Genomic DNA, 26,725 nt, shown 5'->3' with positions numbered 1-26,725 from the left:
GTATAGAGCTCAAGCGATAACAAGAGATGAGCAAGAAATAAAGTTTAAAAGAGAAGAAATGGGTTTTAAATTTTAAGGAAGAAAAGACATAAAAAATTGAAAAAGACATCTAGAAAGGATTAGTCAAATAAAAATTTTAGATTATAACCCTTCGTAAATAGATTCTAAAGTAAAGGTAAATGAATATTTTTATTAAACACTTAATTATTAAAAGTCTACTTTTTAGTTTAATCGATTTTTATATATATTTAAAATTGTCAATTATATATTAAATAGTATAAACCAACCCTTAAAATAAATTAATTAAACCCTTAAAATAAACTAATTAAACAATCTAAACTATATGATTTAATTAAAAATTCAATTTTAAATCGATTTAACCCAACTAATGCTCTCGCAAAGATATTTTAATGTTTGTGTACACACTTGACTGCCGAAAAGTGTTGGAACGCCGCCGTTTTTCTCCAATGCCCCTAGCATTCCTCTTTTATATACCCAAATAAAACCCTAAAAATTAAACAACTCATCAAAAACTCGAAAAGAAAAACCGAAAATTTTAGAGAAAAAAAGCATGGAAGGAACAGATGAGCTAAGCATAGAAGAGTTGGCTTCAAATCTTTCTACATACAAGGAACAGCTTCAGCAGGTTTCGATTTTTCTTTCTTTCTTTTGAGTTTTTAACTTAATATTCGCAATTAGCTTTAATTTGTAACCATTTTTTTGTCAAATCTCTCTACATGTTTTTCGATTGAATAATTTGGGTTTAGGGTTTTCTTGCTTGCTGAGAAAGTGGAGGAATTGTATGTTTTCTGGTTATTTCATTTAACAGGACTTGCAAAAATACGACTAATTAGTTGATTTTGGTGAAAATCAGGTTAGACAGCTTCTAGGTGATGATCCTGGAAACCTTGAATATGTGGACATGGAAAAGGAGCTCGCAGAGGTGATCCTTGATTACGATTATTTTCTTTGTGTTTATTCTTTCATGTTATTTTTCATTATTGCTTTTTCTTCGTTCCTTGTTTGCTCTTTTCTCTGGCTTGTCATGTCGTGGTTAAAATACGGTTATTCTGTTGAGAAATGGAACCAACCTATTACCCGGCACCAAAAAGTGATCAAAATATCAGTTTTAGTTTGTGGGTATTATTTTTTTTTCTAGATGTCAAATTTTTCGATAAGGTGATGAAGATATCATTTCTCTTCCTTCCCTCTTTTGAAGGAATCAACATGTTGCTCAAACAAGCAACATCAATTAACTGCTAATGGTAATGGCCCTGCTGGAAGTTTGTTTTCATTTCAGGGTTCAAAAGGTGAGGAACGGTTCATACATTAAAGAAGTTCACAGCTGCAAAAATGTGAACTATAGGGAGAAAAAGAAATTTTGTGAAAATATAGAGTTTTGGCAAGATGCCCATCACTTTGATCTTGATTCCTTTGCAGGTGTGCTATGTGTCGTGATGGCCAGCCTGCTTCTCATTCACCTGATTTGGATGTTCACCCTGAGACTCTAAGTTCGAAATATGATGACAATTCACCCTTTATTATTTTACTAAATGTATAGCTTTGTTTTAGATGTAGACTTGTGCTGAACTTTTGGGGTGCAGGTGATTGCTCTGACAGAGGAACTGCTTGCAGCTGCAAAGCAAAATGAGATTTCTGGATCAGCTATTGGAGCTAGTGTTAGTGCACCCCCTGCACAATCGAAGGTGATTAAAATGGATAATTAGATCTTTGATTTATTTTTGTTTGTCAGAATTGGTGCTTCAATCACAAAGGCAACATTCCGAATTGAAATGGGAAACTTTTACATTTTTTTTACAATTTTGTAGAAATTTATGCATATGAGATGTGGCAGCCTACATTGTTTCTTTTATCCAATTTGTCACATAACCCGCTGAGCCTGTCTTATGTATGTGTTTTAAATATTTGATGCAAGAAGTTCTTGCTCGGCATTATATTTTTAGCATATGATAAGGTAATTGGGGCAGGTAGTTAAATAACACAATTTTTTACTGCAATAATATTTTGTTTTCATAATCTCCAACTGTTGCCTTGGTTTAACTTTTATTCTTTTGTAAAAGTTGATAGGCAACATTAATCTTTTTCCTTTTGTTCATTGCATACTTACAATGGAAAATGCATTTTGGTAAAGCAGGAGATATGAATTGTTCTTTCAATGTGTATTTTTGTTGGTGCAGCTCTCTCTCATTATTCTTTTAGGTATTCACACTAATGTTTTTTTCTTATCTAGGAATCGGTGAAAGCATCAGATTATGGGGATAATTTTCCTGCTGGCACAAAAGTTCAGGCTGTTTGGAGTGAAGATGGAGAGTGGTATGTAAAGGAACAAGGATGTCTAATTTTAGCCATTTGTTTCTTTTCCCTCCCCATTTCTTTTACCTTCTTTTCCTTTGTGTGTTTGATTAGTTGAATATTCAGGTATGATGCAACTATTGAGGCAATTACTCCAAATGGGTATTATGTCTGCTTTGACGGATGGGGAAACAAGGAAGAGGTACCATTCTGGTTGCCACATGAGATTCTTATACAGATACATCTATCTACTACTTTTATTTTCTATTACTTCTGCTAAAATACTAGGTCTTTGCTTTTTTTAGCATTATGTGGCCTTTTCTATTGTTTGAAGATACATGCTGATGAGTTTTGATTTGAAAAAAGTAGAGAAGTTCAAATTATCATTGTAAATATATAATTCTCTTTCTTCATCTTTTCAAACTTCTATCTTTTGCTTTTCATCTTTGTATTCTTTCTATAAAAGAAAATTGAAAAACCCTAATTGCTTTTATGCACATATATTGTGTGTTTTCAGGTGTCTATATACACAAACATGCATATACTTGATTTGAAATTATTGAATGGGTTTGGCTCTTGAGTGGCAAGAGCTATGAGTGCTAGACCTCCTTAACAAAGGAAAGAGGGAAAAGGGGGAGGGGGAGCATAGAGGTGTAATGAACATAGCCAAGCCAAGCCTGGCTTTGATCCAACTCGACTCATTTTTATTGGAAACTGAGCTTGACTTTGACCCCATTCAAGTCTTCATTGTTTTGTTTGAGCTTGGCTTGATGGTAGCCCTTGAGCTAAGTTGGAACTTGTTTGCATCATACAAAATCATGAAGTCAAAATTATTACAAACAACAAAATTCAAAAATTTATTTGAAGCAAGAAAACATAGAAGAAATTGAAAAAAAAAAAAAGTTTTTGCTTGGAGATAAGGTAAAAAATGACTTGGGAGTGAAGGAAAGCTTGAAAGATGGGAATTGATTGCTTGAAAGTCTTGAAGAGAAAATGAAGAAAATTTGGCGCCAAGGAATGAGGCATTAAGGAATGGGTGAGAAAATATTCAAAAAGAAGCAAGAGTTGTGCATGGGGAAAATAAAAGCAAAATTTGTTGTGGTGATGATGTGTTTAGGTTGGAGTTACTGGTAGAGAAAAGAAGAATGTGAGAGAGAAGAGAGTGGGCAAGAAGTTGGCTACATTGTTGAGAAAGATAAAGGAAGAAAGCCAGAGACTGGAAGCTTAGGCTTTCAAAATGGAGTTTAAAATTTTGGATCCAATGTTAATAAATTAATCATTGAGTTAAAATGTCTCACATTGTTTGAGGTATAGTTGCAATTTTAAAAGATAGTGGCTTTTAATAAAAATTCTAGAAGATAGCTAAAATAAATTTGTGTATAAATTTAAAAAGCAAAAAAAATATAGAACAGATTGTTTATGAACATAAATGAGTTGAGCTCACCCATGTTCAAGCTTGGTTCGATGATTAAACAAGCTTGTAAATTTTGTTCAACCTTGTTTATTTAATTAGTAAACAAAAATAAACAAGCTTAAACTGAGCTCGTTCATGAGCTGTTCAGTGAAGTTTTAGTTCACTTACAACCTTAGTGTCAAGAAATGATTAGAATGTTTTTGGATGCTAAAAATGCCCTTGTAGGTTTTTTGAGACTCATGAAAAGTAAAGGATATTTTATTTCATTAAACTTGCATGTTGTGCTAATCTATATGTAGCTAACAACACAACACCTTCCCCACCCAAAAAAATGTCATTCTTCCCCTGCTTTACTTTAAATACTTTGAGGGGAGAGTAGTGTGCAAGATATATAAGTATCCATAAATGTAGTGTTTTAGTGTTTGGTGCAAGTTGATGTTGAAACTTTGCATTTTAGATTTAATGAAAATCATTAAGTTGGTGCTGTTTAGTATTTACTATTTAGGAATATGAACCACATCCCTTTGAATTTAGAAGATGGTAATGAGATACCCTTGCTTGGTATGCGACATTTCTACAGCTTTACCTCGGACATGTCATTCCCACCAGAGGAAGAATTGTTCTTTTCATGCAGTGAGATACCTAATAAGAGAAAAGAGAGATGCAGGAAAGTGGGAAAAAGAAAAGCAGAAGACATTCAGTGGGACAAAATGAGTGAAGTGCCCTCTGTGTCTGTTTTGTCAGTTGGGCGTTTGATCTTTTCATCTCAAAAGACTATTTTGCTTAGTCAATAAATGGTTTGATTAATAGGGCTTAACAATCAAGCAGGGAATGTGATAAGCGTTTACCACTGTCTCCTAGGGTTTTGCATTTGTTCAAGTTTGCTTCCCTGCAGTTTCTTTTTCTTTTCTTTCGGGTCTCATTTTACGTGATTAAGGTGGTATTTCTTGACAAGACATCATTTCATTTCAATGCTAAGCCAGCATCGCTGTTGCCACAGGTGCATTGCAGATTTTTATTTCCTTATCCCCGTTTCTATTAGGTGAATATATCCTAGAATACTGTTAAAGAACCCTTATTTGAGAGTCCTTTTTTCCTTGCGTTTCTGTTTGGCCATTGATAGAAATGTGTTCAGAGACAACTTATGTTTTCTGTGACTTGCTGTTAATCCCCTTTGGTGCCTGCTGAACTCCTTTCACCATATGAAATTTCAATCCCAGGTGGATCCTGCCAATGTCAGGGCGATTGAACACAATGCTTTGCTTGAAGCTGAAAAGGATGCTGAGGCTACAAAACAAGCTATCAAACGTAAGATTGCTCAAGCTGCTTCTGTTGACTTTCAATCTCGAAGTTTACCAGCAAAGCTTCGAATAGCTGATGATGACCCCGAGGATGTGGTAAGATGCTCTGTACAGCATTTCTTTAGAACTTTTAGATTTTTGCTGTGGGGAATCTGAACTTCATTTGATGTTCCTAAAACTAATGTCATCCCAGGTCCAATTAAGATGTAAGTTTATAGATGATGGTGCTTGGTTTTCCTATTTGGACTGATTTTAAACATATGGTTTGCATCTGAAATAGGACCTATAGTTGACACTTTTGAAAATTTCTCAGCTAGTAATGTATTTATTTTCTACTGGTGATTTTTCAATGTGTATTTTTTTAGTCAAATCCTTTTTCTTGTACAACTGCCAATTAATTTCTATTTTTTATTAGATAAAAATGTTGGTAGAAATTTGTTTTCTACTAATTTTGTGATTTGTTGCCTGTGATTCCACAGAAAGCTGCCAAGCGAAAGAAGATACATGCTTTCAAGTCAAAGATGCGACTTGAACAACTTGAAATGGCACAAAATAAGCGGCAGAATGCTTGGCAGCAGTTTCAGACGACCAAAGGCAAGACTAAAAAGGTCAGTCTAGCAAGCATTTTTTCACAATGTGCTTTTATAGTATTTCTCCAATTATAGACGACTATAATCAATGGCCTTTTTGGTAGATAAGGAAAAAAAAAAGGTAAAAATCGATAAAGGAGGCTTTTGTTTTTCCTCCGAAGGATGATACCCTTTTTCATGTCTCTTTTTGGTTTCTCATTTGGTAGTGTTTGAATGCATCAGTTATTGTTAAAAGCAATTAAGCATGATTTTCTTGATGATGGAAACTTAACGTGGGAATAGGATATAAATATTATCAGATGATGTATGATTATAGTATACCCTTCTCAACTTTACTTGCTTGCTGTGAATAGGAAGGCAATTGTTTAGAAGCATAGGAACTAGACTCGTACAAAATCTTAGCTTAGTTTATAACTTTTTTGCATTTACCGAGTTGTTATTTCTTCCTTTACAAGGTTGGTTTTTTCTCGGGGCGCAAGCGCGAGAGCATCTTCAAGTCTCCAGATGATCCTCATGGTAAGGTTGGTGTGACAGGAAGTGGAAAGGGCTTGACAGATTTCCAGAAAAGAGAGAAGCACTTGCATCTCAAAGGAGGAAATGTTGAGATAACTGATGACTAGGCTAGCCTGATATGTTTTGCTGGTTGTTTGAGCAGAGTTGTATTCAAGGGGTGTTGTAAACATGAAGTGTTGAAACATGAAAATTCCATTATGCTCCTTTGCAAGGATTTGCTACTTTTTTACACAAGTTATTAATGATATTACATTGGAAAAAAAAAAAAAACTCACAATCGATGTTACTGTACTTTTTCTTTTTTCATAGTTGAGGTTACTGAGATTTGATATCGAACTATTGAAATTGAGAATCTACTTTTCTACCAACAAATGTTTTATTACTCTTATTTGATTTTTTATTGGATTTAATAGTTTATAAACTGTTATTTAAGAATTTATTTTGCGTTTATATTGCTTTGTTTAGCAATAGTAGAATAATAATAGTTTTTTTCTTATAATTTAAATTGACTTTAAGAAAAGATATTATTAAAAATAATAATTTACTAAGAATATTTTATCAAATTATCCATTTCTTCTTTATGAATATTATTTATTCGTAAATTATTATTTATAATAACATATAAAATCAATTAAAATTATAAATTTAAATTTCTTTAAAATCACTATTATTATGTGTAGATAAAAAAAAGTTTACACAATGCAAAAAATATTAAACCCAGTATAGAAAATTAAAGTAAAAAAAAATTTATTAAATTAATATAAAAGAACCCTAAATGTAAAAAATAAAAATAAAAATTATTTATTTTGGTTAATAAGCCACCCATTTTTAGCATATGCGAGTCAAACTTTAAAAACAACAAATGCGGTAAAATTAGAAGATATTTTTTAACAAAATAGTTTTGTACATTTAAATTACCACGTCACCAACTTACAGTCGGCTTAGTTGATGTTAACTAATATAAAAGGGTTTTTTGGGATAATGTTGAAGATCTGTAGCTGCAGTATAGAAGACAATCTAATTGGTATAAATTGAATTATTAAATTTTTAAAGAAATTTTAAATTATGTCAAATAGACGAATTACGCAAAAGTGAAATTATAAAAACAATTTAAATCAAAGTAATATGCAAGTAAACTAAATGAAGCATAGGATAAGAAAAGCAATCAAATCGATATAAAGATTTGACCATTCTCCAATAAGATGTCTATATCCTTTCTCCCAACTTTTTTAACGGAGCCCAATTTGCTTCCGTTTTTTCCTTTTCTTTTTCTGTAACAAGTTTCGTTCAAAATTAAGGTATTGTACATAAAATTCTTCAAAGAGGTCCAACGACTCTAAACTTTCTTGAACAGTGTCAGTTATTCCAGCAAATTAAATGAATTGCGAATGTTTTAAAAGCCAAAGCCAAGCTATTGCATTTAAACAGCAGATCCACAAATCAAACCAGACTAATACATCCATTTTCACTGCATTTTTCAGTTGTAAGATTTCAAACATAAGGAATCAAGTGTTGAGAATTATGCATACACGTTGATCTATGTTAAGAGAGAGTTCGCCTGTTAAAAGACTCCACTGTGAGATTAGCAGTGAAAGCTGGGATCGAATTCAACTTCCGAACAAATATATCAACCTGCCGAAAACACAAGCACACATTAACGTTCCTTAATACAACTCATAACTCTCTTGGGAAACACCTCAAATACATTTATCAATTTTTCAGTGCAGTATCTATTCCAGCTGCATTAATCTGCTCGAGCTTGGCACCATATTGTGTTAGTTTGATTATTACCCCCTAGTTATGCACATGTTGTACATACTAGAGCCTCTAGCAATGTCACTATTCTCCTATTGGTCCTTGAATTCGAGATTCGCTAATCTTCCTAACATTGCACTCGTAAACATTTACTTGACAAGGCAAAAACATAAAGCCACATGTCCACACTTTTTCACAAGTTCCTTTCACTTCCTGTTCTAGTTTTCCTATACCCAGCACAAATCAAAGCATCGAAGGAAAAGTTTATACTTGTTACCTGATGGGATATCTCAGGCTGTGCGGTATAATCATTTGCCTGTGGGATCATTAAGCAACGTTAGTTTAAATATTTTTTCGTCGTCCTATGATCAATTTAAATAGAACATGAAGATGCATTTGCATGGCCTCTGGAAATGCAACTGCAATTTCTCCCTTTTAATGTCCTAAAGGAAGCAATCAATCCTTTTAACACAGTAAACTAAAGCTTAAAAGATATGTTCACGTGAAAGTGGAATGTGAAATAAAACTATCAGTATTCATATTTAGTTTTCACACCCCAATAATCCCATTCCACTACTCGGCTTACCAAAATGTTAGTATTCCCAGATTCATACTCAAATTCAAGCTTCTCATCATCACTTTGAGCATAAATTGATTGAAGGGTAAAATGAGTCACAGGGATTCCATTAGGACGCTGGTGCTCATCCATTACAATCTGCAGATCATCAAATGGAAACCATGAAGTAGTGTGATGCATAAAAACACACAATGATACAAATTAAGCTCAAATTGGTGAGGTTTTCAACCTTTCACAAATTAAAAATGATACCAAATCTAGTTGAATTGGTTTCTAAGCTAAAACCAAAGCAAACACTAACTTACAAAACTGATTCCATTTCCATTTGTTTTATCAGTTATGAAAAAAAATTCCAATTCTCTAATTAACCACTCCACACACTCAGATATGTTATATACCAAATTCTTGCAGATTGATTACATCTATTATTGAACACTTTATCAACCTTCAATCTTCTGAACAGAAATTTTAAGAGCTGATGATTCATATTTAAACCAAAAAAAAAATGAAAAATGAAAAACATCTTGGAATAAATATATGTAGTCAGATCAATAACCAAAATTCGGTTGCTGCAAGGAGTATTGGTGGCTATGAGAAGGAACCATGAGAGAGATAAGTGGATCACCCATTCAGCATAGAGCTTAGTACTTGGTTTTGGTGAGGAAAATTTGGTACACAACATGAATTTCACTCAATTATCTCATCTATCGAAAGACTAGCCAAAAGGCTTTAGAGAAACACATTATTTCAAAAACAGAGCCCCAAGCAGTAGTGCTAATAAGAATTGATGCAAAATCCAAATTGCTCAAACTCAAGTAAGCAATATCCCATACAATCTCTGGGGTGGTTTCATGTCAACACACAGGTGCAGGAAGTCTAAACGCAAAAACACACACAAACATAACCAACCAAACCAAAAATTTAGTATTTCAACATGTTAAAAATGTGAAAATCTAATCTTCATTATTACTTGATTAAATTGACTTTGTCTATTTTAGTCAAGTCTCTTATTTTTAGAATAAAGAATGATTTGGGTAATTACACCAAATCCATTAGATATTTTCCATTATGTGTAGAGAGTAAATTACTCCTTTGATGAGCTGTTTTTAACGCATGAAAATCTTAGGTTTTAAGGTTGAGAATATTCAATCTTTAGCCTATATATTTTCATGCAATTCTAGCATTGTAATGAAAAATATATATAGAAAAATAAAATAGTTTTATTCTAGAGATTTCTTCATGGTATCAAAGCACGATTTGAATTTTTGAAATTTTCACTCAAAGTCCAGCATAGCCAATGGAAGGAAGAGCCCGACATCGGAGGTTACCTCTAACCCTAGAGCTAGCATTTCCCAATCACTACAGAACATTACCACTCCTATTCGAACAGGTTCTTTTGCACAAAAAGGTAATTTTTAACGTGCCTTGAGTGTAAAACTAGAGAAATCAAATTCATGAATTGTAGATTCAGGAGCTTCAACCATATGACTGGGGATGCATCAGTGTTTAATAAATACAACCCATGTCATGAAAACTTCACAGTTCGAATTGTTGATGGGTCACTTTCAAAAGTAGCCGATACAAATTCTGTTATTATTTCCAAAAAGATAACACTTAATTCTATTCTGTTTGTCCCAAATCTAAGTTGCAATCTACTATCTATAAGCAAACTTACAAGAGACGTTAAGTGTGTTACTAAATTTCTTCCAAATATGTGTGAACTTCAGGATTTGGACTCAAAGAAGATAACTGGCAATGCTAAGATGTGTGCAAGACTCTATATCCTAAGAGCTAATTATTCTAAAAGACAATTTCAGAATACCCCTTGTGCAGTTTCATCCTCCAATAATAATAAAAATAGTACTATCATGTTGTGGCACTATCGGTTAGGTCATCCAAATTTTTTGTAACTTAAAAGGTTGTTTCACTCATTATTCAATAAAAATCATAGCAACTTTCAATGTGAAGTTTGACACCTATCCAAACATACTTGTACCACATATCCTAATCAGCCTTACAAATCATCTCATTCTTTTTCAATGATATACAGTGACATTTGGGTCCCTCCAAAGTAAATAACATTATTGGCTCCAAATGGTTTGTCACATTTATTGATGATCACACTAGGATTACTTAGGTATTCCTTATGAAGGAAAAATCAAAAGTGGGCCAGCTATTCCAAAACTTCAACAATATGATCCAAACTCAATTCAAAACCAAAATCCAAAAGTTGAGAATGACAATGGGAGAGAATACTACAATTCAATCCTCGAATCATATCTAATGAAGCATGGTATAATTCATCAAAGCTCATATGTCGATACTTCTCAACAAAATGGCGTTGTTGAAAGAAAGAATCGACACTTGTTAAAAGTTGCAAGATACCTTATGATGGCTGCATTTTTTGGGTGAGGTTGTTTTTACCGCAACATATCTTATAAACAAAATGCCTTCTCAAGCACTGAAATTTCAAAGCCATTGCCAATCCCTTCTCAGTTTCTATCCTCACCTTCGAATCATCTTGTCTATTCCCATTAAAGTGTTTGGATGCACTGCATTTGTTTTGACCAGCCAACAAAACCAAAGCAAATTAGATCCCAAATCCATCAAGTGCATATTTCTTGGATACTCCCCGAATAAAAAAGGATACAAGTGTTACTCACCAGTAACAAAGATATTCTACCATTCCATGAATGTTACCTTTTTTGAAAATCAAAACTACCATTCAAGGGGAGAACCCAACAACACGGGAATATTAGCTTTGGGAAAATCCTATTACTGAACCACCAAACATTTCTCAAACTCCCTTTTACATCCAAAACATCCAACTAAATCCTACAACTCCCTTTCAAGTCCAAAACATCCAACCAAATCCTTTAACTCCGTTTCAAGTCCAAAACATCCAATCATATCCTCCAAGCTCGAAGTCCACACAAGTATAAACAAACAAAGAATTGATTGTCTATTCAAGAAGACATAAAACTCAAAAGGATCTAGGAGAATGTACACCTTCAACGTGAAACCAACTCAAGAGATACTTGAAACCAACACAAGTAACACTCTTACTGAATCTAATTCGATTGAATCTTTTGGTGATCTTGATCAACCGATTGCTCTAAGGAAATATGTGAGATCATGTACTCAACACCCAACCTGTAATGTGATTTTTTATGAAGGTTTATCGCCTAGTAATCAGGCTTTTGTTACCACACTAAACAATATGCAAATTCCCAATAATATTCATGAAGCACTCATGCAACCAAAATGGAAGATGGTTGTTTTGGAATAAATCAAGGCCCTAGAAAAGAACAAAACATGGGAGATTTCAAAACTACTCAAAAGAAAAAATCTAATTGGGTGCAAATGGAATTTTACTACCACACACAATGCAAATGAAAGTATTAACAGATTCAAAACTCGCCTTGTTGCAAAAAGATTTACTCAATCTTATGGTGTTGACCATAAGGAGACATTTGCTTCGAGTGCTAAACTTAATTCAATCTAGGTGTTATTATCAAGGGCAACAAATCTAGATTGGCCACTCCACCAACTAGATGTCAAAAATACATTTCTTAATGACGACCTAGAAGAAGAAGTTTACATGGAAATCCCTCCAAGATTCAAAAACTAGGACAATTCTGGCAAAGTATGTAAACTTCAAAAGTCTTTATATGGTCTCAAACATTCCCTACGTGCATGGTTTGATAGACTAACAAAAGTGGTAAAGAAGTAAGGTTTTTCACAATGCTAGATCAATCACACCATATTTGTCAAACATTCACCTGAAGGAAAATAGCCATTCTTATTGTCTATGTGGATGACATTATTCTTACTGGAGACTATATCGAAGAAATTAGCAACCTTAAGAACATCCTAGCCAAAGAATTTGAAATCAAATATTTTGGACGCCTCATATTTTTCTTGGCGTGAAGGTAGCTCGCTCAAGAAATGGCATATCTGTTTCACAACATAAGCATGTCCTAGACTTACTAAAGGAAACTGGAATGCTTGGATGCGAACCTGCTAACACCCCTATGGACAGAATGAATAACGTAGGAATGGAAGCAGTCCACCACCAGAAAAGGGCAACTATCAAAGACTTATAGGGAAACTCATCTATCTCTCTCATACAAGACCAGATATCAGTTTTTCGGTTAGCATGGTAAGCAGATTCATGAACAATCAAATCGAGGAACACTTGAGAATTGTGTATTGAATCTTATAGTACCTAGAGAAGAATCCTCACAAAGGGTTATTTTTAAGAAGACATCAGGCCGAAATGTTGAAATTTACATTGATGTTGATTGGGCTAGATCCGTTACTGACCAAAGATCAACTACTAGTTATTATACTTATGTGTGGGGAAATTTGGTTACTTGGTGAAGCAAGAAGCAATCAGTGGTGGATAGAAGTAGAACGGAAGGTGGTGAATAGAAGTAGCATGAAAGCTAGCATATGGGAGGGAATTTGGCTGAAAAGGTTGGTAGGGGAGTTAAAGGTCTCTGTAGAAAAATCCATGAAGATATACTGAGACAACAAAGCTGCCATAAGTATAGCAAAAAATCCTATTCATCATGATAAGACTAAACATGTGGAGATTGATTGTCACTTCATCAAAAGGAAAATAAAGAAAGGCATTGTTGGATTAGTTTATACTCCCACATGCCTCCAAACTATAGACATACTCATTAAAGCTCTCTCTCGAAACAACTTCGAGAATCTAAAGTCCAAGCCGGGCATGATTGACATCTACCACCCAGCTTGACGGGAAGTGTGAAAATCTAATCTTTATTATTACTTGATTAATTGACTTTGTCTATTTTAGTTAAGTCTTTTATTTTTAGAATAAAGAGTAACTTGGGTAATTACACCAAATCCATTAGATATTTTCCCATTATGTGTAGAGAGTAAATTACTCCTTTGATTAGTTGTATTTAATGCATAAAAATCTTGAGTTTTAAGGCTGAAAATATCTAGTCTTTAGCCTATATATTTTCATACAATTCTAGCATTATAATAAAAAAAATATAGAAAAATAAAATAGTTTTGTTTTAGAGATTTCTTCACAAAACATAACATGGGTAAGAGATAGCTTAGGAAATTCTAAAATGTAAAATTCCATATATTATACCTTGTAACCGAAGAGCTCACAACATGCCCTCCTAAAAACTGAAATTCTATCTGCAAAAACAGTCTTGTATCTGTTTCAAGAGCACATTTTTATAATATCAGCAATAACAAATCCAAGTCATGAAAAATAAATAGAACTATAACAATGTTTCCACCACTCACCTCTCTTCACGTTTTTCAAGTGTTGCAATTTGTTCTTTTAGTCTCATTATCTTCTCAGATATAAAGGAGTCAACCAGCTTCCCAGTATCACCTATACAGTTAACTAGTCAGAGAATGGATAACCTCATTATGTCAATGCTGCATTTGAAACAATTGGCTATATGGATCAATAAATCACTCCCACAACCAAGCACCAGAGCTAGCACCTTGTTAGGTTTTATTACAATAGAGGAATTGATTCATAAAGAATAGAAGATATATTCCCCTAAATCCAACAAGTGTAGAAACTGTCACTTAGAAAGATCACAGCTCTTAAAAGAGAACCTCAAAAAATTTTGTACTTTTATGGGCCAGATGAGATAATGGCAGCAGATGAACGGGTCATGCAGGGCAGTGATTGATGAAGTGTCACATATATATGACATCAAGGTTTATATGCCTCTAATAAAGAAATTGCAAATGTTCTTAGGATCCAGGGAAATAGTATCCTATGTGTTCCTAGAGAACATATCCAGAATGAACTGCCATAAACTGCTTGCTGCTCTCTTCAATTTCTCACTTTTCATCTCTTCAACAGACTACAAAGATATGTTCAGCTCCAATCTGCATGTTTTAACTTATTTCATAGAAAATCATTTCGTAGTTTTTGAAAACTAAAGGGAATCTCTTCACTAAGATTTTCAAAAAGAAAAAAGCATGTTGATGCTATTGGGGTGATATTTGATTTAAAAAAAAAAAAACACTAAGAACCAACCAAGCCAATAAAATAAAATTCAGATAAAGTTGCTGGAAATCACATGAAACTCTGACACTAGTATAACCTAAACATAATACAAGTTCATTTCTACAAAATATAGTTTTACAGCGAACAGAAAGAAATCAAAGAAACAAAAAGGTTCAACTAGTAATCCCACAAATCAAATCTGAAATTTATAACAAGAAATTAGGGGGAAATTAAAAAAATAAAATAAAAGAGCTCAACTATAAAAAAATTTGCAACAAGAACCACAAGAAAGAAATGAAACATGTAACCACAATTATGAATCTAGAAATTTTGCAATCAAATAACAATGCTTGATACCTGATTGACTTTTCAATTCTTCAAGAGCTTGTAACTTCTCCTTTGTCTTTTGTAACTCAGTTTGTAAAGCCTCAATAGTTTGTTTTGCCTCGTTATCAACAGCAAGAGTATTTACCATTCGCAAAACTTTTGTATTTGCAGCAGAATAATCGCCATGACCCAGCTATGAAAAGAAAATGCATTGGTATTACCACTTTTCATGAACAAAAGAAAAATCAAGCATATTTAACAGTTGACCCTATATGTACAACATATTCAAAAAAATCACCCTCCTAATTTATTCATGTTGTTGAGAAACCAAGGCATGCAAGAGTTTGCATGTGTGTGGCTATACAAAGACTGCAAGGATATCTATGTAAGACAAACCAGAATAACAATAATGCATAAGTTGTTTTATTTTAGCTAAATTATGCATTGCCCCAATGAATAGAAATTAAATTGAAACTGTTTGAAATATCAAAAGATAATGAAACTGTTTGCACTGGTCAAATTCTGCAAAAGGTCCCTTTAATATGGTCAAATGTTTGCTCCCTCTTAAATAATATCATCAAGCAGAGGCCCCTTAATACTATGAACTGTGAAAACAAGGAAAGTTGGTAGCTCTAATTAAATGTAACTGATAAAACTTAACTCAACCTACATGTTATGTTTTTAATTATGCATGACATTTTTGCCTTGTGGTGACATGTGAGAAAATTGGTTGAACTTTAACCGCCATTCTTGCTACAGTGGTAAGCAATTAAAAGCAGACTTGGCAATTCGTGTTTCTGCGTTGTGTTTCGTGTGTATTTGACACGTGTAATGACATGAATTATTAAAATACGAACACGACACGAATTACGACACGAATTATAAAATGTGTTAAATGTTACATGCAATATGACACGATTAACACGTATGCAATTAATTCATTTAAACACGACACAAATAAACATAAATGATATAGATATACATAAATAAACACGACTAACACGAATATATACGAATAGACACGAGTAACACAAATATATACAATAATACGACTAAAATAATAAATAACTATAAACTATTCATCATTTATACCTTAATAAATTAACATATTAATAATATAAAAAAGTATTTACATATTAAAAAAAAATTAATACTCATTTAATATGTATTTAATATATATATATATATATACATTTAAATTTTAGTTTATATGACATAACTATATTAATTTTTAGTATCAAATTCAAAATAATAAATTATTAAAAATTAAAAAATAAACTAATAATGCATAAGACTAATATTAATATTTTATTGTATTTATATTATTAATATAAAAAAATAATTTTATAATAATTATTAAATGAGTATCATAATTAAATGTTTGAAATAATTTTTATATGATATTAAATAGCTAATTAAGTATTATAATTAAAAGATTAAAAATTAAAATAATCTTTATATGTTTATATTAAATTAAAATAAATATAAAAAATGTATTAAACGTGTTAAACATATTAAACATGTACTTGTTTGACAAGATTAAATTAAACGTGTTATTTGTGTCATGTCAGGTGTTTAGACAAGTCAACACATATACGATACGAATTGTATTTTGTAAAAATTCGTATCAACACAAATAAACATGAAATACATTTTTTAAAAAAACATACGATTTTTTTCGTATCATTTTCGTATCATATCATCATGTCGTATTTGAAATTATCAGGTCTTAAAAATTATAAATAAATAGATGATAGAGAAATATATATATATATATATAAATAAATAGATGATGGAGAAATATATAGAGATATTCATAGAGAGTTTCCAATGCAAAAAGGAGGATTCAACCTAAGTTTTTGGCTATGACAACAGCAGCAAACCCCACAAGATCAGATGAGATTCAAGGAGAAACAAGTCAGAGCTATAATGCATAATCAATTCTCCTATAGAAAATCTGATTCTGGCACTAAATATCTTAATAGAGTATTTGCTACCTAAAAATTACTAGGTTCTTCCAAACTACTTGCAAAACCATAACATATATAGGAAAAATACCATATGTGACCTAAATGCCTAAATAATTCCATTTATAGTTATATACTAACCAATTTACAATTGAAACCATAAAATTTTATAAAATTAACAAAACAAATCTCTAGCAATCAATTCCTTCTATAGGCATGATCTTGTCAAACATCAACACATAAGAGACATGGCCTAAATATTTAAAAAAAAACCTTGAACTAAAATTCAATAATCATCGTTTTATTATAATCAATTAGGCACTCAAACATCTGTTTTTACAAAATTGAGCCCTTAATTGGAAAGAACTTGGTTACGGACCGTCATAATCAAGTAGCCCAAGTGACCAATTTTTGTTGAGGGCTCAACTGAGTAAAAATGAATGTTTAAGGAGTCAATTAATTGCAATTCAATGATGGGAGCTTAGATGATCATTTAACTTTAGTTCAGGAGCGTTTTATATTTAAGCCCAAAAACATTCAAGCCAACCCCTTTTTTATAAAGCATCTAATTTTTTTCAAATGATTGAACAATAATAATAATAATAATAATAATAATAATAATAATAATAATAATAGAAATAAAAATAAAGAAGCAAAAGCATAATTGATCAATCATGGTTCCTAAAATCATTTAGAAATCTTAGCTACATACCTTTGATTCCAGTAGCGAAAGCTCTGAACGAAGTCGATCAGTCTCCCTTTCTAGTGATTTTATTCTTCTTGCTTCATTATTTAGCCTATCATGAAGCAATTTAATCTCATTATGTTGACGATCATTAACATCTTTTTGTTCATGTAAACTACTCTCTAATTCTTTAATACATGATTCCTTCTTTGCAAGAGATGATTCAAGCTCCTGCACATTAAAACCAGGGAACAAAAAGTCCAAAACAATCAGGAAAGACGAAACATTTAGGAGTGAAGGATAGTTTGTACATTTATTTTGGTTCTGGGAAGAAAGAGGGGGGGCTTGGCTTGAAAGTAATGAAACAGCATAGAATTTCAAGACCTGAACAACAGTTCCACTGGCCACTTCATCACCTGCTTCTCCATTCTTAGGCCTCTTTAATTCATTAATAACATTTCTCAACCTATCTCTCTCTTCAGTAACCATAGAAAGCTGCAATATAACAGTTTACCTTTTAAAAAATAAACAATAAATAAACCAAAGATTAAATGTGTTAGGCATCGGAATTAGTAGAAAAGCCCACATTCATCACCCCAGCAGGTCTTTGTTATGCAGGTACAACCAACAATTAATTCCATAAATATACATTTAGAATCATTTGCTTAATATCAATCACCCATACAACTATAAATGCCAATAAGCTATACTAGCTCAACTAATATAATCAAATCTAGACCTGGCGATTCATACATTTATGTCTTGTAAAATACTAACAATTCTTATATTCACGCTGTGTTTTGTACAAAAATTACATGTCACAATTCATGTTGACACGAAAACATATAAAACATTTTTTTGGTTTTTTTAAACCCATACATGGTTTTTGCTAAAATTTTAAACCATGTCTCCTTTATATCCTTTATTCGTATTATTTTCATGTCATATCACCGTATTGTGTTTTAGATTGCCAACTTTATTCAAAACCTATCTGTTCACTTATTTAAAAATGTATTCTCTTTGCATTTCTCGGATATGCTATATTTACCTGGTATCAGCAAAGAAGGAAGTTACAAGCATTGAAAGTTTATAAACATGATCAAAAGATCAATATTCAATGACAAAAGTTATATTAAACAACCAAATTTACTAAGCCTTCATTGTAGCCACATCATGCATCCTTACAAATTATCCTTACAAATTAAAAAACGGCAAATTGCATGCAACAACCATTCAACTTGTTCTACAGAAAGATTAAATCAAGGGAACTCATGGACTCTTCCCTACCCCTTAACCAAAATAGAAAATAAATAAATAAAATAACTAAACAAAAGGGACTGAGGGCAAATTTGCCACTATACTCTATCTCAATGTTGAATTTTGCCACTCTACTTTAATTTGATTAAATTTGCTACTAAAACTTTTATTTTTTATTGAATTTTGCCACTAAACTTTGATTTTGGATGATTTAAGAAAAATTTTAACAAAAAGAGTATTCTTTTTTAATAATTAACAATACTAAATTAATTAATGCAAAATATTAAAAAATAAAAAACTAACATAGAATTTTTATTTTATAAAAAGTAAAAAAATTTTCTCTTCTTCTTTTCTTTCTTTTTCCTTTTTTTTTTTTAATATTTTTCAAGCCATAGGTGACTAGTGATGGCATCAGTTAGTAGTGATGCTCTAAAGCCAAATTTGGCAGACCAAATCTAGTATATCTCTTCCATAATGTCATTTTTCTAAACTTTTTTATCATTTTTGTATTTTTCTTCTTTGCATATCATTTTTTAATTTTTAATTTGATACAAACAAAATATTTTGCATTTTCCTTCTTTGACACATCATTTTTTATTTTCTTAATTTTTAATTTGGTAAAATAAAGAGAATACTTTATTGAATATTCCATTCTTGTTAAATTTCAGAAAAACAAAACCAACATGAAAAAAATTAAACTAATGACATTGTAGAAGAGACATGTCAAATTTGGTGTTCGAAGACCAAATTTGACTTAGAGGATAACTACAAGCTACTGTCATTATTGCTTACCAGTGACTTGAAGAATAAAAGAAAGACTGAAAAAAAAAATTTAAGCTTTAGTTTTTCATAAAATTCTATGTAAGTTTTTTTATTTTCTAATATTTTTATTAATTAGTTTATTATTGTTAATTATTAAAAAGAAATATTTTGAAGGATTTTTTTTTTGTTAGATTTTGTCTTAAAATCATTCAAAATCAAAGTTTAAAGGCAAAATTCAATCAAAAATCAAAGGTTAGTAGTAAAATTCAATCAAAATAAAGTAGTGGCAGAATTCAATTTTGAGGTATAGGGGCAAATTTGCCCTTAACCCGTTAAAAAAATAATCCCTTCGTCTTGTAGTTAGTTTTACATGCTTCCAGGTGAAAAACAAAGTGAACTGCTCTACTGCAATTTGATTAGATCTTCATATGCTACTATCTTTTATTTTCTTAGCCATTTAAGCCATTATATTACTAGTGTTCTCAAGTTTAACCCCCTATAAATTAGGGTAACTATAATGAACCCCAAGTTACAAATGTAATTTCCCTCGGATTCTTGTCGTAGAAAGTGTTAGCAATCAATGGAAAGCCAAAGAATTATAACATCCAGAAAATGGCATCTATCTACCGCATATAACACTTACCATGAATTCAATCCGCTTGACCTCTGATTTCAAGACTTCTGCCTGCTCTTTAGCCAACACAGCATCAGCTTCAGCATTCGTTTTAGCAAGTTGTGCAGCATCCAGTCCTACCTCAATTTGCTTCAAGCGTGCATTTGCCTCACCTATCTTAATTGTACTGTCAATCACTTCCCTGCATGGAAAAGGAAATCTCAACATAAGCAAAATAAGACATAACTAACAAAACACAAGAAACAACAATAGCTTCATTGATAAAAGATTCAGGCATGAATACATAATATCTAAGTAACTTCAAAATTGCATAAGCATGTATTTCATTATATCGTTCTATAAGACACAGTGATTATAAAACTAAGAACCCCATGTATCAGATCCTTCCAAAAGGAATAGTAATGAGGAAAATAAACAAATAATTTCAGGGGAAAAGATCATAGCATAACTATTTTTAAGAAAATGGGCTGTTAAAAGGAAAGGGCAATTTCAAGTGGTCCCAGCCGGGACAGGAAAAAAAAATGAAAAGGAGGCAGATGAAGACATATTGCAAAATGATTATTACAACATGCTTTCACTCATCCTAGAGGACTCCAACCTACAACCAACAAGTAAAACTATCTTTCTGATTTCAGAAATCAAAAACTTACTAACAAAAAATAATAGAAAAATACTCTATTTCATCTCCTTCAGCAACACCCAACCTAATGCAATGGAGAAAGTTATAAGATCATATTAACAATTACACATTCAAAATTTAGGGGGAGCAAAAAAAAAAAAAAAAAAAAACCTCTAACAACTTTGTCACTGCTTTTGTATATTTGGCTAATCAGATAGGCCATAATATTTAAACCAAGAGAGTTCAAAATAAGCTGCTAGCATACTTTTGTAACGTTGCAAACTTGACAAGTATATCTTCAGGACATGACACGCCAGGTATGTCCATCATCATCAGCTTCCAAGATGACAACTCATTCTCCAAGTTGTTCAAAATTATCATTTGCTCTTGCAACCTAGATAGCTCTGATTCTACTCTCTCTCTGCGGCCTTTCTCTTCCAGTAATTTTGCCTTCAATAACTCAATGTCCTCATGAGATGATTTCAACTTTCTTGCCTCTCGTACTTCAGACTCCTGATGAAATTTGAACCCAAAAACAAAAGAGTAAGGAAAGCACTTGTGAAAAACTGTCACTTCACAACTAAATATGAAATCAACAATAGAAGTCATTTTCTGAAAATTTAACTTGCAATTTTCAATTCCAAACAACAAAAAGTACTTCATGATACCATTCAATCATCTTGCATATTCTGCAGTTGTAGTTGAGTTTGTCCCAAAATCTTTTATACTAAAGAAAAAAATAAAGACACTATATCCAATCAAACCAATACTTATAGCAATTATTTGTTACCCATACTGAACAAGAAGCTGCAGAATGTCGTGTATGTTGAACCATAAGAGTGACACAATATTAAAAATTGATGAAAAGAACAAAGAATTATTGACATGAGAACTATGTTAATGCAATATAATATTAATTACTGCTTGAGTTAAAATACAATCAATGTATAAATGAGAAAGAAATAAGGAATAATATGTACATAGTTTATTGGTTTATACTTTGACATGGACACAAATATGAAACGGGGTGGAAATGTTTTCTAACAAGAGTGAAACTGTCTTGCAGCAAGGCTTTGCAATAGGACCCCCAGTAATCAAGGTCGGAAACCTTCCCCTTGCCACTACCCCAGTTAAAGGCCCCTTTCTCCAGAATTTTGAAAAGAACTGGTCAGTTCTCTTTAGTTTTCTCCAAGGCATCAACATTTTAGTTGAATCACGAATCTAGGCAACTGCAAAAAGGCATATAAAGAGAGAACAATATGCCATACAGGAATTAAGACTATCATGCAAAAGTGATAAATGAAATGAGCAGTCTGAGTTAGCCTTTAGAAACATCGCTTATATTTACACTCCAAACCTTTTATACTACTTATTTTATTTAGCTTTTCCAAGATTAATTCAACAAAATTATCAGCAACAAAGGAGATAAGAACAAAGCCTTACGCAAATTGTGGACTAAGAGATCAAAGAGAAAATATACATGTATCAAGCAGTAGACAACCCAGAGCATCCTCCACTCATGCAAATGATCAGTAGAGAAGCAGAATTTCTCTGATTAATTCACAGACATACATGTACATGTTTTTGAATGTGAAATGCCAAACCACTCAGTACATTCAAATTTGCAGTGTGTGTATTTTAACATAGATATGGCTAAATTTGTACACAAATAAGAAAATTTATCATAAAGGATTTAAAAGAATGACAACGATCATTGAACAAGGACTAAAAAGTATGCCCGGAAAACAAAAACTTACATAGTTTCTAAGCTCCTCTTGCAAATGCTTAATCAAAATATTACTCTCGGTGGAAGAAACTTCTTGAAAGGTGAAACTTGACAACTTCTTCTCTACTTCACTCTTTTGATGTAAGCACTGCAAAACCACAAAATTGACAGGTTCATTAAAATAAATATAAAATAAAATAAATTTCCAAGCTACACCCAGCAGAATATGCACAGTTTGCATCTTGAATAATAAGACTTCACAAATCTAACATTCAATCATAAAATAAAGTCATGACAACAGCAACAATTTTAAGTAATTCACCAAAAACAAAAAAGAATAAAAAAGTTGAGTTATGACAATGGGAAACACAACAAGCTCTAAATTGCAAGAGGTGCATTCAAAGTCCAAGTACAAAAATCAATTAATGTGTAAAATTGTAAGTAATCAGGACACGAGAAAAACCTCATTAAATTGTTTCTTAAGATCCTCCAGCTGCTCTTTCAAAAGCTCTGATTCCTTCTCAGCATTATTAGCTCTAAATTCCATTCTTTCAAGCTACAAACCAGACAAAGTATGGATTAGACTAACATAAATGCTAATGATGTTCTTTTATCAATTAAATAAACAAGTTTAGGTAATGACATCAGCACTTATTCTGGAAACAGAAAGCTTTGATTCTCCTTTCAGCTGAGTAAGCTCATTGTGAAGTCGCTTTTTCTCCCTTTCTATGCTTTGAGAAAGTTGATTATGTTTTCCCTCTAAACCAGTTGCTTTCTCTTCGGCAGATGCTGCAGAGGACTCAGCTCTTTTGCGAAGGTTAATCTCATTTTGCAGCTTCCCCTGTTACATAAAACAAATGGTAAGAATATTGAGAACATGCCTTCAAAGACAGCAGACTTACACACTGAAAATAAATAAGCATAAACCATTTTTCAAAAATGAGAAAAACCAACAGCTATATATGAGGCAAGTGCAACAAAATACTAATACGCCAATACAAAAAAATTTTAAATCTTAGGAAATGACACTGCTGAGGAGGTCAATTGAAAATCTCACAATCAAACACAAAAACAATAGCTTTGCCTACGGCATCAACAACACACGCTAAGAATTCAGTTAGGACAAGTGAACCAATTAAAATGAGGTCAACTCATCTATGGTACAAACACACAATCAAGATAATAAAGCACGTTACTATAGTATCGATAAAGGTCATTCTAATATAATTAGTTTTTCTAATTTACAAAGCATTAACAAGTCACCCCTCATCCTCAAAAAACCTGGGCCCTAACTAGGCATATAAGGGTTACTTAGGCTTTTAAAGTCTACTAGCATTTTCTAGTAACTGGAATGAAAATGTAGAAAATAATACTCGGCGCGCTCATTTATGAATTAATACCTGGAAAGCCCATTTCGTAATTCAAAAAACAAAGGCTTGTTCAAATTTGGTTCTTTCTTGTTCCATTTGATTCTTTTCATAAATGGAAAGCATGACTATAGCTGCTTCTAGCAAGACCATGTAATCTTGCAAAAGGATGCCTTGTTAGCATACTTTTTAACTGCAAAAAACAGGTTATACCTGAATCACAATTAGCAACAGTATCGTAACTTGCTGTGCTTTCCAATCAGTAGATCGGTTTTATATGTTCTAAAAGGCTTCTTAGTTTATGTTATTCATAATTAAAGCAAAAGGTAATTAAACATTCAAAAAAGAATAGATATCTCAATCAGTCTCATAAAAGTAGGTAATTAAACATTCAAAAAGGAATCGATATCTCAATCATTCTCATAAAAGTAAGTTAAAAATGGAACCTGAAGCGCATTGTGCGATTCTAATTGTTTTTTGAATCTTTCTTGTGAATTATTGACTTCCTTCAAGAGCTGATCATGCAGCTTTTGCTCACGTCCTTTTGCAGCAGCTAGCTCTTGTTCTGCATAGAGGAATTGATCCCTAAACTTTTTCCTCTCTGCTTCTGTAAAGATTAGAATTACTTCAGCTAAAATTATGAAAACCAATACAAACATAAATTTAAAGGATTCAGACAATACCCGGGAAAATAATGCATCATGCCAGATTTAACATCAAATAATCAAACATCAATAATATATATCACAACAAGAAGCTCCACTTTTACCATTTTTCAAAGAGTATGGGCTCAAATAAGCTAAATTTCCATTAAAATTCAAAAGCAACACCTATAAAGAATTTGAACATAAATATAAGTAGATAAATCTGGGCAGAATTTAGTTGCTCATTACCGTATAACTTTTCAGAGTAAAGTTTTGAACCTTACCATAAAAATAATAATGGGGCTAACCACAACTAGTTGGGAATAGGCTTATTAAAATTGAGTTGACAATCTATGTTAAGATGTTTAAAACCTAACCCAACCTCATAATTTATCCCCTTTCTCCTGAAGGAAACACTTCATAATAAAGAATGGAGGAAAAAGAAATATTAATGGGAACAACCACAACTAGTTTGTGATTAGGCTTATCATAGTTGACTTCAGCATCTATGTTAAGATGCTCAAAACCCATCCCCATCCTTATATTTTTTCCTCTTTCCCCTCGTGGAAGTTCTATAAGCGTTTGACACTATAGAAAAACTGGTAAAAGAAAAATGAATATGAATTATAAATTACTATGGATGATTGTTGCTTTTACTATTTTCTTTTTACTTCTGGAAGCAAGAAGCAAAAAGAAAAAAGCAAAGGTGCTTGGAAATTTTTGAATAATTAAAATTCCGTTTTTCTTATGAGGACAAAATGAATGTATGATTTTACTTTTGTATGTTAGAATTGGTGTTGCTTTCGTTCAATTGTTCATTTTTAATTAATTATAATTTTGCTTTTCAGCAATATCTCAGAAAGCAAATGAAGCATAAATGTTTCACGCATGGAAAGTCATGTGATAACAGAACAGTTGCTGAGTAAAACTTAAAATACACAAAATTTGCACACACCCATACAAATATAAGTACTTAAATGATATTTTAGAGCAAAGTGTAGAAATAAGCTACCAGCTTTGGAAAAGTTTTCATTTAATGCCTCTAGTTTGGACTGATAATCACGTATTTGCTTCTCTGCATTGCTCAAGGCATCTAGAAAATCTGCTTTAACCTAAGAAAACAAAACAATAAGATTTAAAAAAAAAAAAAAGCAAAATGAAAAAAAAAAATCGAATATGAATGCTGAATGCTGCATAAACTAACACCACGTTACCATCTGGCGGCATTGATAAGTACAGAGGAGGTGATCGGAGGGCTGGTGAGATGATTCCTGCGGAGGCGCAGCCGGAGGGTTGTCTTCGTAGATAACAAGGCGTCCCTCAGAGGCGGCCACCGCTGATGGACTGTCCTGAACTATGGGTTCGGCCCTTTGCCTCTTGGATGGTGGAGTCCTCAGTATCATATTGTCTCCCCCTTCCCCCCAAATTCAAAATTCTAGGGTTTCTCTCTCTCACCGATTCAGAACGAAATCTGAAAGAGAGGACAATGGCGCATATATTTTCAAACAATGACAGACATCACACTTATATATAGCCCTGCCAGCCCAACTGAGTGCGCCACCTTTAATTTTTTGATAAAAATATGCCAAAACTTAGCGTTCTTTGGATGAGCTTTAACATCGGTTCCTTATATTAAAAACTAGTTTGAGTATTTCAAAAAATAAACGACGGTACATTTAACAATAATCTTTTTTAAATTTATTCTTCCTCCATTCTAAAATATTTACCATGCATTAATTTTTACATCATTTAAAAAAAATTTTGATTTTAATATATTTAATATTAAATTTTAAATTTTTTTATAAAATTAAATTTTTCTAATTTTTAATATTAAAAAATAAAAAAATCATAAAAAATAATTTTAAAATATAAAATAATATAATATAATTTTAAAATATCTTAAAATATATATATAATAGAAGGGATAGTTGTCCAACAAATTAACAAATGTTGTGCTCTTTAGGCAACAAAAGCGTTTTATCATAAGTACTAGTGTTGTAACTTCGTTTGGTTTGAGATTAATTGAGATTAATAATTTTTTTAAAGTGTATTGTAAAAATAGAATTAAAGATATTTAAATGTATTGTATTTGTTTTTATATATTAAATAAAAAATTGAAAGTTAGACATATAAAAAAAATATTACAATTTACTAAAAGGGAATAATTATCCAACAAATTACTACGTGTCATATTTTTAGTGTTATAATCTTATTTTGTCTAAGATTGATTGAGATCAATAATTTTTCTAAAGTGTATT

At 32.0% G+C, this 26,725-nt stretch overlaps 2 protein-coding genes across 3 annotated transcripts; one reads left to right on the top strand and one right to left on the bottom strand.

The window, feature by feature from the left end:
* Positions 1 to 520: 520 nt before the first annotated feature.
* Positions 521 to 6,519, top strand: LOC111278880 (nucleic acid binding/RNA binding protein). The gene is made up of 8 exons (XM_022865595.2): positions 521 to 646; positions 875 to 943; positions 1,605 to 1,706; positions 2,252 to 2,334; positions 2,440 to 2,515; positions 4,948 to 5,124; positions 5,508 to 5,636; positions 6,074 to 6,519. The coding sequence occupies exons 1-8, from the start codon at positions 572 to 574 to the stop codon at positions 6,236 to 6,238; spliced, it is 876 nt and encodes a 291-aa protein (XP_022721330.2). The 5' UTR covers positions 521 to 571; the 3' UTR covers positions 6,239 to 6,519.
* Positions 6,520 to 7,522: 1,003 nt separating this feature from the next.
* On the bottom strand, positions 7,523 to 25,970 carry MAD1 (mitotic checkpoint family protein). 2 transcript variants are annotated; one of them, XR_016343909.1, is made up of 17 exons: positions 25,682 to 25,970; positions 25,480 to 25,579; positions 24,270 to 24,430; positions 23,100 to 23,297; positions 22,920 to 23,012; positions 22,488 to 22,604; positions 20,996 to 21,243; positions 20,121 to 20,292; positions 17,843 to 17,953; positions 17,486 to 17,689; positions 14,837 to 14,999; positions 13,756 to 13,846; positions 13,595 to 13,664; positions 10,849 to 11,015; positions 8,473 to 8,601; positions 8,164 to 8,202; positions 7,523 to 7,763 (listed from the first exon to the last, which is right to left on the bottom strand). XR_016343909.1 is itself a non-coding variant. In XM_022865589.2 (16 exons), the coding sequence occupies exons 1-16, from the start codon at positions 25,868 to 25,870 to the stop codon at positions 7,674 to 7,676; spliced, it is 2,175 nt and encodes a 724-aa protein (XP_022721324.1). In that variant the 5' UTR covers positions 25,871 to 25,970; the 3' UTR covers positions 7,523 to 7,673. The 2 variants fall into 2 exon arrangements, 1 of the variants encoding a protein (XP_022721324.1); XM_022865589.2 differs by lacking the exon at positions 10,849 to 11,015.
* Between the last annotated feature and the right edge of the window lie 755 nt (positions 25,971 to 26,725).

This window comes from Durio zibethinus, chromosome 8 (genome assembly GCF_047325235.1).
Source record: "Durio zibethinus cultivar Kanyao isolate XHJ-2024 chromosome 8, ASM4732523v1, whole genome shotgun sequence".
NCBI classification, from domain to species: Eukaryota; Viridiplantae; Streptophyta; class Magnoliopsida; order Malvales; family Malvaceae; genus Durio; species Durio zibethinus.
This window is presented reverse-complemented; position numbering and strand designations above follow the sequence as displayed.